This window comes from Aulonocara stuartgranti (assembly GCF_965226115.1).
Source record: "Aulonocara stuartgranti genome assembly, chromosome: 13".
NCBI lineage: Eukaryota > Metazoa > Chordata > Actinopteri > Cichliformes > Cichlidae > Aulonocara > Aulonocara stuartgranti.
In genome coordinates, this window is record NC_138949.1 from 18,753,474 (window position 1) to 18,767,472 (window position 13,999).

At 42.6% G+C, this 13,999-nt stretch overlaps 1 protein-coding gene across 3 annotated transcripts in view; it reads right to left on the reverse strand.

Moving 5' to 3' along the window:
* Positions 1-754: 754 nt before the first annotated feature.
* Positions 755-13,999, reverse strand: part of LOC309720221 (semaphorin-4G-like) — a 29,478-nt gene continuing 16,233 nt past the window's right edge. The window contains exons 4-16 of one of the 3 annotated variants that reach the window (XR_014280445.1): positions 13,324-13,386; positions 13,091-13,189; positions 12,792-12,885; positions 12,594-12,707; positions 11,141-11,295; positions 10,048-10,223; positions 9,299-9,443; positions 8,288-8,510; positions 6,946-7,061; positions 6,679-6,833; positions 6,296-6,354; positions 3,497-5,772; positions 755-1,661 (exon numbers count right to left, since the gene is read on the reverse strand). Coding sequence is in view for 1 of the 3 variants with exons in the window: in XM_082556911.1 (XP_082413037.1) it covers positions 4,775-5,772; positions 6,296-6,354; positions 6,679-6,833; positions 6,946-7,061; positions 8,288-8,510; positions 9,299-9,443; positions 10,048-10,223; positions 11,141-11,295; positions 12,594-12,707; positions 12,792-12,885; positions 13,091-13,189; positions 13,324-13,386 (2,397 nt within the window). In the remaining 2 variants the exon portion in view is untranslated. Of the gene's footprint in view, positions 5,773-6,295; positions 6,355-6,678; positions 6,834-6,945; positions 7,062-8,287; positions 8,511-9,298; positions 9,444-10,047; positions 10,224-11,140; positions 11,296-12,593; positions 12,708-12,791; positions 12,886-13,090; positions 13,190-13,323; positions 13,387-13,999 lie in introns of all 3 variants that reach the window. The other 2 variants (XR_014280446.1, XM_082556911.1) reach the window with 2 other exon arrangements.

The window sequence follows — 13,999 nt, forward strand, 5'->3', positions numbered from 1 at the left end:
GTAAATTTTACACTACTCATTCCAATGTGCCACTTGAGAGAACAGGCTCCTCCTGTTGACACTGATTATCCACGATAGCATTACGCAAGTAACACACTAACCATGACAGTTTGTTAATCACACATCAAGCTGTACACACTGCAGGTACCTGGCACTCTTACAAATCCTCCATGGGTGTGTTTGTGTGAGCGTACGACACGGCTGTCCTATTTATGGGCGTCTTGTTTTGCTGTTAGTTATGTGTTACAATAAATGCATTGTGTGAAAACTGGGTGTTGTCCTCTCAATCCCAGAAATGAAGGAAAAGGTCTTATGGATGATGGAGAAATCTGTTTGGGAGGGGAGGAGGGTAGTTCTGCACTGTGGCATTTCCGATTGAGTAAATTCAAAAGGTGCATCATGAATGTAAGGCCTGCAGCTCGTCAATACAAGCTCCAACATTGGACGTTGTCTTTTAATGCCTTTGCAGGACACAGGACGGACATTATGCAGTTGGTTTTGATCAACGGCACTCTCCTGCTGGCTCCGAACCAGTCCTCGGGTATCAACCTCACAGCAAAATTTTCCGTACCAGTCTGCGCTTGCTGCAGGAACTCAGGCCTGCTTCCAGTTACAAAGCAGATGCTTCACTGGCAATATTTGCAGGCTTACATAGTTCGCTCTCTCTCTCCTCTTACATATAAAAAAAAGCTTTGACAAGGATAGGATTTCTTTCATCTACCTTTGTATCTGCAAAATCAAAAATGAAGAAGTCTTTGAAGTAGAAAGTTTTATTCAAATTCATCATGACTGAAATGTGAAGGAACCCACTTCCCTTTTAATTCTTTGTGTTAGCTTAATAAAAGAATTGGATTTGCTGTGTGCACAAGCATGCAAACAGAGAACAAAACAATTACAGTGACAAAAAAAGCTTAACGATCCCTCATTAAGACATTAGGAATATTGTGAGGTTTATATATAATTTGGTGTATTTTCATTTCCCTTAGTAGGTTATAAATACTCACTTCTGTGGTGCTGGTACGGCTTCTGCATGCTTTTTGTTTGTCTACCGTGCTTCTATTTATTACATTTTGTGCAACACAGGCAAAGTGTGATCCTCCTTTTTGTTAGGCTTTTGTTTAACAAGTGGCACTTTGACACAAAACATCGACAGTAAATTCCAAAACATACAATGTACAAAATTACAAAATAAATATGCAGCTTCTTTGAGGGATAAAATAGGCGCACAAAACAACAAACTTGGCACTTTCGATTAATAGTAAAATGAGTTTTCTTTGTCCTTTACTTAAAGAGAAACAGTGTTGAAACAATTCATGCAGCAAGTGAGGGGAAAAAAGGTTATTACATGAAACGGAGGGAAGGGCACTCTGCGCACACATAAACACACACGCAGCTGCTTTCTGAAGAAGAAATGCTGCTCGGTAAGACACGGGAGCCAACAATTTCCTTTCCAGTTGTTGCTGCTGGGGCAGAGACTCTTATGCTGTAGCCCTTATCCAGCCTCGCTTCAGGCGCCACTGTCCACTAACGACAGAAAATTTGATTTCAGTGCTCATTAAAGAATATCTTTGCAGCCAGTTTTGCCATCTGACACTGGTTGAGAGATGGTATCCTCGGGAATGAAATTAAGTGGGCTTCAAACTGACCTGCGCTCATCACACCTACAAACGAGAGAGAAGGCAAAAAACATTCAGCGTTTCCACTGCAGCGAATAAAACTGCAAATCACATCAAACCCCTGTAGTTGTGTTCACCTGGTGTTGTGCTTTGAATCGAGGTCAAATGGTTTTAATGAAGGCTTTTAATGTGTGAAGTGTTCAAGCTAAGCTGACTGGAAAGCCGAGCTCAAGCCACAGCTACGCTGGCGTCCTGACATCACAGCCGTGTTGGGTTCAATCCCACGTACGACTTTACATGTTCGTCACTCGTGTTTATCATGATGTTGTTTACACTCGAGTTATTTTTGCTTTTCTACTCTTGACGTACAGCAATTAAATGGAAAACCACACCCCATGCCCGCGGGTATGAGAAAAATAATTAGAAACCTGAGAGTGTTACATAATGTAAATGTCCAGGGAGACTTCTCACTCAGTTTCTCCATCCTCGTCATAAGTAGACTGTTTAATTAATACTGTGCTCAGGAATGGGAGCTGAAGATGCAGCAAAAGAAGATGGATTAGGAAAATAAAAAGGACTAAGAGTGAGACTGAGCAACATAATGGCCAAATCAGCCTAAACATTAATCATTGATGCAAGAGAAATTTGTTTTAATTTCCTGCATGGCTGGGTTATTCCCATAAATGAATTATTCTGTCAGAGTGTAATTTGTTCGAGATAAGACAATGCAGCTGTGAATGAGTTTACAGCATATGTTTTCAATCGGAAATCTGTGAGTTTACATTCCTGCACAAATTATTAATAACCAAGCTGATCTAATTGATATGCTGTTAGAGCATACAGGTGGGTAGAAACTGTGTGTCCACTACTGTGCAAAAGTCCTGAGCCAGACCTCATTTCTTTAAACTTTGCTAGGGAAATGGGTGCAGCGGTTTATTGAAACATTCAAAAATCCATGAAAATGAAGTATATAGGGCAAAAACAGAGTTTGCACAATGAGTGAGCTTGAAGGTCAATATTTGGTGTTACCACCATGATTCTCAGACAAGCCTGAACTATCCTAGCCAAACTTTCCTGTAATTTTCTTAAGTTGTCTTCAAGAATAGTTTTCCAGGTCTTTGGAAAAAAATTCAAACCTTTTTGTTGGATTTTGGGTCAAAATCTGATGGCACTTTTCTGCCTTCATAACTTGCCAACACCAGGGTTGAAATGCAACCCCAAGCCATGACATAGCCTCCACTCCACGGTGTTTTACAGATGGCTGTAGACACTGCCTCTGTTCTGACCTCCTCTATACATATTGACAATGATCTGAACCAAAGATTTTAAATCTGTTGGTACTGATTTCCAGTCCAGATCTTGCGTACTTTGGTATACCTCAGCCTCACTGTGCCCCTTCCTGGCACACATTGCACACCAAGCTTTTGGCTAATAGCTCTTTGGGAATTACCTTGCTGGTGTAAAATTACTATTTACACCTGTCAGCTGTGTGTTTTGGCATTTTTCATAGATTCCAGTAAAGAAATGGAGACAAATGTGTTTTTACTAAGTTATCTGTTATGTGTAGACAACAGTGACCTATAAATGATAAAGAGACACCAAATTCAAGGGACGAACCAAACATAAAAGCATTCCTTTGAAAATGTATAAGGACTGGACTGAAAGAGTGAAAAAAGCAGCCAATGCCCAAAGAAAAACTTTGAAGACCTTCATAACTATTCCTCAAAAACCACTTATAAACAATTACAACAAAGTCTGGCTCCTTGAAAACAAAATATAAAGAATGAGGGGTGTTTATCTCTCTGGTCCATAGCCTTAAGTACCTGTTTGGCTAACAGCCTGTGTAGAAGATGTATCAGTGCAATATAAAGACGATTAACCTTGGAACGCTCTTGGCGAACTCTGTTTCCCGCAGTCTGTCATTCTGTGTGACGGTCTCATGCAGGGTGTCACTCAGCGGTGGATTCAGGCTCAGTCAGTGTTTTTCTCCTGACCCACTGTGTCAGAGAAGGTCCAGCAGACACAGCTGAGGTCTGCACAGTTGCAACTCATCACACTGACAAGGGGGGGAAAGAAAAAAAAACTTCCTCTGGCTGGCTGGTTGCAGAGTTAATAACAATGACTTTAAAATTACTAGCATTTAAAGTGCACTAAAATAATTATAATACTGTCACATATTATCTTGGGATGTCCATCAGTACTTGGTGAAATAATCACTATTTAATACATTTTCATCTAAGGGTTTAATAAGTTTAATCCCTCATGAATTTTGCATGTAATGTGGACTCTAATGGCTACTTGAAGGAATTAGTAGATATTAATTAAACTGGAGTATTAAAGGCTAACACACTGCTTCATGTTTTAACCATTTATGATGCATTAACAGCATCACCTGGATTATCAACAAATTAACACAAATAAATTTTTCTGCAATTTAAACAATACATATAAATGATTAATATGATAATTATCTACTAAAAGTGGTGCATTACGTGTTTAGTAATTATATAAATCAGTAAATAAAGAAATACTTAGTTAAGCAGGGTTAATATTAAATAATGATTAGTTCACCAATTGATGGCTGGTGTAAATGTTATGTGCCATCCAGTCCTATATTACTGTAAAATATTGTGTTGGTTATTGCAATTAGTTAAAAGCAAAAACATTGCGCACCACGTTCCCTCCCCTCTCTCCCTTCATGTTTTTAAAAATGCATAGGCCATCTGTGCTCAAACGAACTCTGGCTAGCTGCCCTCCGGTCTGAATCGACTCTTCACATGTATTCATATTCCAGTGTGGCTCAATTTGACTTGTTGGTGGAGCCTGTGCATCCCGCTTTGTGCTCTGTGGATCAGAGGGCTCAGACATGACACTCAGATCAGACTGGGGACTGACTGCACTTGTTCTTATGGGCAGTTTTGAGGTGAGGTAGATTGCTCTTTTTTGTTGTTTCATGCTCGGCCCCTTCACTGGAATTTACCTTCTCATTTGTCGCGCATTGGGAAATTGGGGAATTCAGTTTGACAAGCAGTTCAAAAATAGGAATGTCTCATTTCTGACCCTTTCACTGCTTTAGACCACAACAATAATGAGTCACGTGACAGGCACCAGCTAAGAACACTTAGCAGTACGCCCATTATAGGGGAAGCTACATCTGTCTACACAGAGCTCTCATCCGGCCTGGGCAGCAGCTGAGTGTGTTTCCTCTTCTCTAAGATCTTGTTGAGCTCCTCAGCAAAGGAATAACCAGGTGGTGACATATTTTCAGAGTCGCTCTGTCTCAGGAGCACATAGCTGTTCCCATGTATCCTCCTCAGGACACTAGGCAGTGTTGCCGACAGCCCGTTGGAAAAGTCACACCCCGGCGAGGTAAGTTGAGGTGTGGGGGGGAGAGGCGGTGCTGGGGGAGGAGGTTCATTACTGGGTGAAGTGTGACCCTCGCCAGGGACAATCTGTAGTAAGCCTCCGTCCTGGATGTTGCCGTTATGCATATTTGAACCTCCGTTACAAATGCCGTTGCCATTACAGTGACTCGAGATGGTCTTCAGCTCCATGGTGGTGGAGTTTCTGTGTTGTTTCCTGTTCCTGTGGTGCTTCTTACCACTCTGGTGGGCCGCAGCCGCAGCCCGTATTGAGTACTTTCCTCTTTGGCCTACTCGCAAACAGAAGCCCACATAGATAAGAACCACTGTGAGAACCACGCACAGGCCTCCGAGGATAGTGATGAGGGAGAGGTAGATGGCCTTCATGTTCCTGGGGGAAAGCAGATCTGAGTGTGGGAGAAGAGGGCTCAGCAGTGGTGGCTTGCCCCTCTCTGTCTGGGGATGCTCACTGGGGCCTCTGACGGTGGTAGAGCTATGAGTTGGATCAACAGGCGGTAGAGGGTGCAGGTCCAACTGGATGGTGACATTGTAGGTAACTATTGCAACCTTTACACTGTTTTCAACGCCGTAGCAGGTGTACAAGCCACTTTGGTCCTGCCGGGCATTGATGATCAGCAGGCCATCTGTGCCGGTTCTAAAACCAGAGTTGAGGTCGTACCCCTGCACCTGTCTGCCGTCCAGCATCCAGAGGGGCGTCGCCAGATTGGAGCTGAGCTCGCACTGCAGCAGCACGTCATCACCGACCCGCACCGAGCGGTTCCGGTGAACAACATCTGAAAAACACAAGCAAGCCCACATGTGCTGAAACACAGATTTCATAAGAAAACCCACAAATCAGCCACAGACACGTTTTATATATATGTTCATTGTTTTACATCTACTGCATTTATCAAAGGCCATCCAAAGTTATTGAGGCATGAACTCCAATTACAAATCTTTTAATTCCTGCCCTCACATTACCTTACAATGAGCGAGGGAGTGAGGGGGGTAGAAGAAGCTACACTTTATCAGATTGAAATTGAGGAGTGAGAGAAGGACTTCGCCTGCCTTGAATATCAAACAGATTTCTCTCCAGAGATGGCAAAAATGTGATTAAAGAAGGGAGGAGAGGATTTTGCCAACACAGTGCGCATAATCAACTTTCAAAGAGGCCTTCATGCCATCTGATGACAACTATGCATCTTTCGAGTCCTTCCATGCGTTCTCTATTTTTAATCTCCCTTTTAAGCGTTACGTTTTTTTTTTCTTTTTTTTTTGGAACAGCAGCACTGAGGAGCAGATGAGATTTCTGCGTACCGCCTTGCGTGTTCTCACATCCCTTGGTGCCATGCTGGATATCCTGGATTAATGTGGATCTGTGAAGAGAGATAAATCATAACAATAGGTACATCAGTACAAGGAATAAACAGGCACCTTAACATAAGAATGTCAGCTATTTATTGCTTCGATATCTGCTTTCTAGAGAGGAAGCGTATCTTTCCTGAATAATCAGGACACCTAAAGTACACAGGCTATGCTATGTTTACAATCACAACCATCTGCTGTCTGCCAGAACTGAATTACACAACAGCGTGACAGTGTGACAGGGCACGCTGATACTTTAACTTTACTCAAATCAAACGTACAAAAGGGCACTTTAATCACCTGATCTAACCACACACACAACCTTTCAAACTGACCTGTCTGCTTGCATCATGACGTCCACACACTCTGCTCCGTTCCAGGCACAGTGCGGGTCCCTGGCAAAGATGCAATCATAGCAGGAAGTGTATCTACCACAGCTAGAGAGTGGCAGCTGAACCACGCCTGATGGAGAGCCCACGTACACACTCCACTGAGGGAGAAACAAGAGTCATATATTATATAGGACACATAGGACACAGATGACTTTGTTTAAAGCAGAAATTGGATCTAATAAATGTGGCTGTCTGTGCATCGGTCACTACCTGTTTGTCAGATATCAGTAGATTGTTAACAGGCTGTGGCTCTTCAAACAGCTGAAGCTCCTCAATAATGTGCAGCTGACCTTTGATGTCTACAGCTTTGTGTAACCAGCCTTCATCTGGGTGACACAAAGGGGAATCATTAGAAATAAAGCACTATACATAACACAAAACACACTGTAATACAAGCTGAATGAAACGTGCATGCCTATCAGACACTGGGTTATAGGTTGAATTATTATTTATCCATTGATTAATATGTATTTCACCATTTGGTATTGCAAACACTGAAGATTGTTCTTTCCTTTTACATACATTAATAAGTGCTAGACTACGGGTAAATAAAATCATTTTGGACAAAAATATTTGGTCACACAGGCTCTTAATCTTTGAATTCAAGTGTTTTGAGTCCCATTGCTGCAGGTATTAAAAATTAAGCAGCTAGCCATGCAGTCTGTCTTTACAATCAGTGTGTGAAATGTATTTACCCCTAGATATTCCATGATCAGCTATAAGTAGTTATTACAAAGTGGAGTAATTTAGAAACCAAAGCAACTCAGCGAAGAAATGGAAGACCATGTAAAGCTACAGAGCTGGTTCGCTCAGTGTGGCCATGCACAGCTGGTGACAGTTGTCAGTGCTCTGCTGAATCAAGAGCATCAGCATTCAAAACATCTTCTGGCATTAACATCAGCATAAAAATTATGTGCTGTAATACGGTTTTTAATGTCTAAAAGGCTAAAAAAAAATAAAAATGAACAGATAAAATTAATTTGCTGTAGTGTGCTAGCATTGTGCTAGGGAGAGGCAGGAGAAGGACTTTTGACCACGTCAGAATGTTTCGCAAACTGAAACAATGTAGTTACATGCAAGTAGAATTGCAACATCAAGTTGGCAGTGGACCAGGATGACACAAGACTGTGTTCAAGAATCACTGCTCAACCTTAAAGCCGCTGAGTACAGATCTAAGTGCTTTTTTTTTTCCTTCCACTCAAATGTTGCTTATATTTCCCATATGAGCTGCTTGCTCAGTGCTTGAAAAGCCACTGACAGGATGACTTGTTATTTTTGCTTGTTTCTTGTGAAACAAATGAAAAGCTGGTTGAACAAGAACTACAGGAAGTCTAAAATTATATGTAGGTGGACTGGTTCCAGTGACAGCAAGGGTCTTGAACCTCCCTGTAAGCCACAAGGACCTCATCACCTCTGGAACAAGGCAAGGTTTGTGTTTTCAGTTTTTACACCAAGCTAAGCTTAAGTTATCACACATTTAGAAACAACAACAATTCAGAAAAAACAATTATTAACTGGCTGCAGTTAATACCTGATCTGAATTTATACACACCTGTGCCCATGTACAATACATGGTAAGTTTTTCCATCTAATCCCTGGGCCGTGTGCACACCCATGTGTGTGTAGTCTGTGGTCCTCCTAAACAAAAGGGGGCGTCGGTCCTTAGGCTCGACCTGCTTGGACATCAGAGGATGCCTCCTGACAAAATTCAGAACATCATCAGGCAGGGAAGTGGAGAAGTTCATGTTCCTGGCCCTCAGAGCATCAGTTATACACTGCAGGAAAATAAGAGACAGACAAAGAGCACAACAAGAGAAGAGATGATGAGCAAGTAGGAAGGCATGATGTGGGCTGTAGGGAACAGCGGTATTTTTGACTTATTTGTAATAGAGGCCAACACTGGAAGGCAGAGAGGGTGTCAGAGAGCTTAGCGATGGTTTAGTGGGAAAATCGGGATCAAGACGAAAATGTGAGAATGTGAAACACTGTGTCTGGGGAAAATTTGACTTTTTTACTTTGACTACAATGAGCCTGCATGGGTTCAGCAGCTGGCTTGTGCTGACATGCGGGTGAATCAGCTTCCTCTGTACCTGACTAAGGGAACGACTTTCCTCCTCTCTTTGTTCCTTTCAAATCATTTCAGCCAACTCTTCTAAGAGGCTTTCACGCTCCCAAGTTAAAACGCTTGACCGTTTCTCCTTTCCATTTAATAGCAAAGTTAAAATTAAGTCCCACAAAGTGTTGAAGTGACACTGCAGTGGATGATGTCTGCTCCTGCTAACGATGACACGGCCCTGGCTGCTGCACTAAGCCATTGTCACCCAAGCTGCGAGCTTCAGTTAATCGCCATGGAAATGGTTTTCAGTGACATAAGCTGGTTGTGTTTTGAGCTTCATCCTTGAGGCCGCCACTCATTTTCTCAATTATTTTCCCTTCATCTATTCCTGTCCTCTCTTTATGAATCTTCGCTTTGCATCGGTTTCATCTGCTTTCTCTTAAGGAGACGTTATTTGTGTGCTGCATAGTATGTTTAAGGGATTCATTGGCCAGTGTGTGCATTTACCGTTCCAGGTCGCGGGTCAGGGATCTTTCCAGTGTATTCCTTCCACTTAGAACCAGAGTCCTGGTTCTCCATGTAAGGTCCTTGAAAGGCTTCTTGGACTTCAGACAGAGTGAACCGACACACTGCAGACGCCTTCACGTTTTTCCTAAAGACATCAACTCACACAATGAGAAAGACCAGAGCGCGAGCCGCGAACAATAACAGCAGTAAACCCAGGGTTTCCATAGTGACAGCAGTAGAAGTACAGTAGATCAGTGAGTCACCTCGATGAAATGATAGAAAAAGATAAATGGGATGAAAGCGTGGGGCAGGGAGGGAGGGGGAGACGAACGCTGAAAGAGATGGTATGAAGCTGATTAAAAGTTATATCTGTCTGGGACGAATAAAAGAGAAGGAGGAGAGAAGTAAGTGGTTTTAGAGAAGTGTAGTCGGACCTGAGGTAAGAGAAAGGAGAGCCGGTGAGGAGCAGTATCCCAACCATGTGCAGTATTACAAATAGATTTAGTGTCACTTGTTAAATTTTGAGTACAACTCTTCCCTTAAACTGCTGTTAAACTTCTGCAATCAGCTTCTTTTCACACCGCCTGGATAAAGAAATTCCTTCTGTCTTTCATCCTGTCCCTTCATGTCGTCTTTGATTGTCTCAGCGCATCGATTGCTGCCTTTCATCTCCATCTCACTCATTTGCATTTGCATCCTCAAAGACCCTGTCGATCAGCCATCTTGGCAACATACAAATTCGCACTCACCACTCAGGGCCAAAGATGCCGTAGAAAAGCATGTCCTGCGGCGTTTGGCCAGGCAGAGCGAACACGCTGCGCAGCATGTTGAAGTGGAAATCATACTCGGGAAGAGAACAAGTCAACCGAGTCTTGAGGAAGGACGTCCACCGTTTCTGGAGAGTTAAATGGCCTCCGCGGTCTTCCTGTAGGATGACAGGTGAGGAGGAAGGAGAAAAACAAGAGGGTGGAGGAGGGAGAACGGGGGAGGGGGGGGGGGGGTGTTGATGTGAGATAAAAGAAAAATAGACTGAACACCACTCAAGGTGGCACACGAAAGGATATGAAGCTCCTGATGAGCACAACAGATGGTAAGGGAAAGCAATAACGATATATTCAATAAGGTTGTAGCTTCCCATAAGTAAGACTAATTTACAGATTTGTGTGTATGCGTGTGTGTTTATCCTCAGCAGGTTGAAAGCACTCACAGTGGAGTGAGCTTCTAATTGGATGTGACAGCCACGCGTACACAGAGACATCTCAACACCCATTCATTATATAAAAAGCTTCACTCGAGGCTGCGGGTCTTTTGGAAAATCCAAAAAATGGCACCATTTGGCTTTTTGATTTTAACCTTAAAATGTATTCAGCCTGGGGCAAATTGCTAGCGTCACACATGTAGCCACAAGGCACTGCTATTAGGATGAATACTTTGCCCTGCTTTCAAGGAGAGAACTTGCGAGCTGACTCAATTTTAAGGTGCCAAAGGAGAAAACAAGGTTAGAACAGTACAGCTGGCTCATGTCATTCTTGATACTTTATCAGGCAGCAGGAAATCTAAAACTTTATCGATACAGGCAGCAGACGATGCTAAATAGTCTTACCTGTAGCCATCCACCCGTCTCACTATGACTTACACTGCCTCTCTAACCAATTCATCAGCTACACAGTCTGCTCTTCTAATTACACTGAGGCCTTGTTCCAAATGTATTCTTTATCCAGCCCCTCATCTATTACAGCCCTCTCTTCTATCATAAGCTAAACCTTCACTCAAGTTGGCCTGACGCAATCTTTCACTCCCACATGAAAAATATCTCACGCATCTCTTTCAATCTGCACTCACCTTACAAACCCGAGCAACTCGTGCCACCCGGCTGTGGCTGTAGGTTGGTGTCTGTTGCTGGCTTATTTCAGTGAAGAAGAAATAGATCTTGTCGTCATCGCCAGTACTGCTGCCCACACTCTCCCTCACGAGAACCGAACCCACAAAGTCTGCCTCTGCAACAGGGGAAAAAGGAGATGTACTTATTGTAAATGTGACAAAAGTCTTTTGAACATTACACAACACTGAACACAACTCTGTTCTCAACTCCACCACGACGCCATGTTGTAGGCTCTGCTACTCTAGTCTCTTGGTGATTACTTCTTCTGGAGGCCACCCTAAACAACCTGTTGCTATGGATCCCTTGGCTTCGGCTCCCCACTTCCCCTGTGTGTCCAACCAGGTTATAACTACCCATTGATTCCCATTGATTATTGAAAGGAATAAGCACCATAAGACACTGCCTTACATCTGCCCTGATCGATAAGACACTATGTAACAGCTGTAATCCTGTCCTGGTCTCTGACCTGCATCTGGGATTATCTTGGTCCTGGCAGTTTTCACCTATGAACTCCAAACAATGTCAGAATAATCAAGTCAGGATATTGAACCAACATTGTTCTCATAGATATGCAGCACACAACAAGGAGACTGTATGAACTCTGCTATCACTACTGAAAACTAGTTAGGTAGGGCATGCAGGGGCCGGGACCAACAACACCCACACAACATACCTGCCCTACCTTCTCACATGGGCACAATTACAGCAAGTGAACAGCACATGGACTTTCTACTAGGAAGCTGGCAGGTTAAAATACCTTTTAATGTCAGATTAATTGAGTGTGGCATTTGTATTGAAGCAGGCAGCTCTGTGCAAGGAAATATCTAGAAAAGTTCCGGGCTGCAGTGCATGTGTGAGATCAGCTTAAAACCTTAAAGTCTTGCTAATTACTCTGTGCGGCTAATGTAGTGTCAAGTTAAATGCTAACAGGCACACAATGCCAACTAGTACTTATATAGTGCTTTTCTACTTTAACTATCATACATGCATAATCTGATAGACAAATCAGGGATAAACTGGAGTACGGTATCTTGTCCAAGACCACTGCAATGTTGAGCATCTGTCACAAAGTATTTTAATAAGAATTTTAATAAATTATCATAATGATTAATCCTGACAGGGACATGAAGGCTAACTTCATGATGATTGCTGAGATATTTGAACCCGAACCAAAGTGTTCGATTTACAAACTTGGACTACAAACCTCAATCAGTAGCAGTCGTAACGTTAACCATTACATAACCAATCCACTGAAGCCGAAGGAGTATGTGAGTCACCAAGGATATTCCAGCAGAGAAGGTCACGTGGAGGTTTAACATGACGTTAGCTGGCTGTTTGCTCAGACCCCTGTCCACTTGCACCATCCTGCCACCCAAACGCACTAAAGGAGCTTTTATCCTGCAATGAACTCACCATTCAGCCAGCGTGTGGGAGCATCTTCTGTCTTCAGCGTGGGAGACGGAGAGTTTCGGCGGATATCTGGAAAGCTCCTAAACTCATACTGGGAAGCTGTGTATATCTGCTGGTCTGGAAGAAAAAAAACCAGTTTACCAGCTTATACAGCTGTTTATTGGAACTCAAGAAGAGACTGGTTTATTTTAACTGCCTTACCTATAATGAGGGCAGTGTAACCTGTTGTGGGGCCATAGGGGCATTTGTCTCTGCCTTCTTCAGGCTGAGATGAAATCACAAATCTCTCCACGTCCTGTATAGGAACAAAGATTTGAATATGGAAACTCCATGCACAAAGGTATCTTTTAATCACAGAAAACTTACAAACAAAACACTGGAAAATAACAGAAAGCACACGCTTTCTTTTTTAGTAAAGGTCACGGCTATAAAGCAAAAAATGCAATTTCTAAATATGCTGTATTTTCACTGCTGTAAAAAAAATGCATATATGTACATACTATGTATGCACAGAGGGGTCTGTAGGCATTAGTACCACACGTGTAGAGATGAGTTGAGTTGAACCTCTGGAGAAGGCGGATGTGATTAAAACACTCGGTCTGAAAGAAGAAGATGGAAAAAAACATATTGCAAAGAGCGAGCTAATATCAACACATAAAATAGACCCATATCCAAAAAAAAAACAAAACAATAAAGGGCTGAGGGTGGAAGAACGAGTGCTGTAAATGCCTACCTTATTGTCTTTTCCCTTGAGCCGGCACTGATGTTTTTGCTCCGGGGAGGCCTCCCAGTCAATCTATAACACACCAGATAACATACAGTAAGACAGAGATCCCCAAAAACGGATGGCTTTATATCACAAACCTACATAAACCCCTTTGGACTGTGCCACAGACATGACAGCAGATAAACTCTGATAACGTTACTTTTGCTTCGTCCGTGCATGCATTAAGAATGTTATCATCATCATCTGAATTTGTTGTGTACTTAGACAGCTGCGAGTTTGTTTGTTTTTTAACAATGAAAGTAAATTCTTACAGCAAGACAGAGGAGTGGCACGCACATGACTGCAGCCACTCCTTACAGCACAGGATAATTAGCAAACCAGTTTAATGCCAGGTTGTCACAAGCTAGAAAACAAAGTAGCATGGCAGCTAAAACATCAAAGAACTCCAAAGCACACTTTTGCTTGAATGAAATTTCAAGTGCCTTTTTTCTCATAACATGGTTGTGTTTAACTTGAAGAAAAAAACTTTTGAAACAACATACAAGCCCTCATCGAGGAGTCTTTTTCACTGGTGTTCCACCAGTAGGAACTTTCCACTTGTGGTTTCACACCAATGGCAAAATTCCATCTGAGGTGATAGTGGAATATTCCACCAGGGCCGCATAAAGGCCACAACATTCAT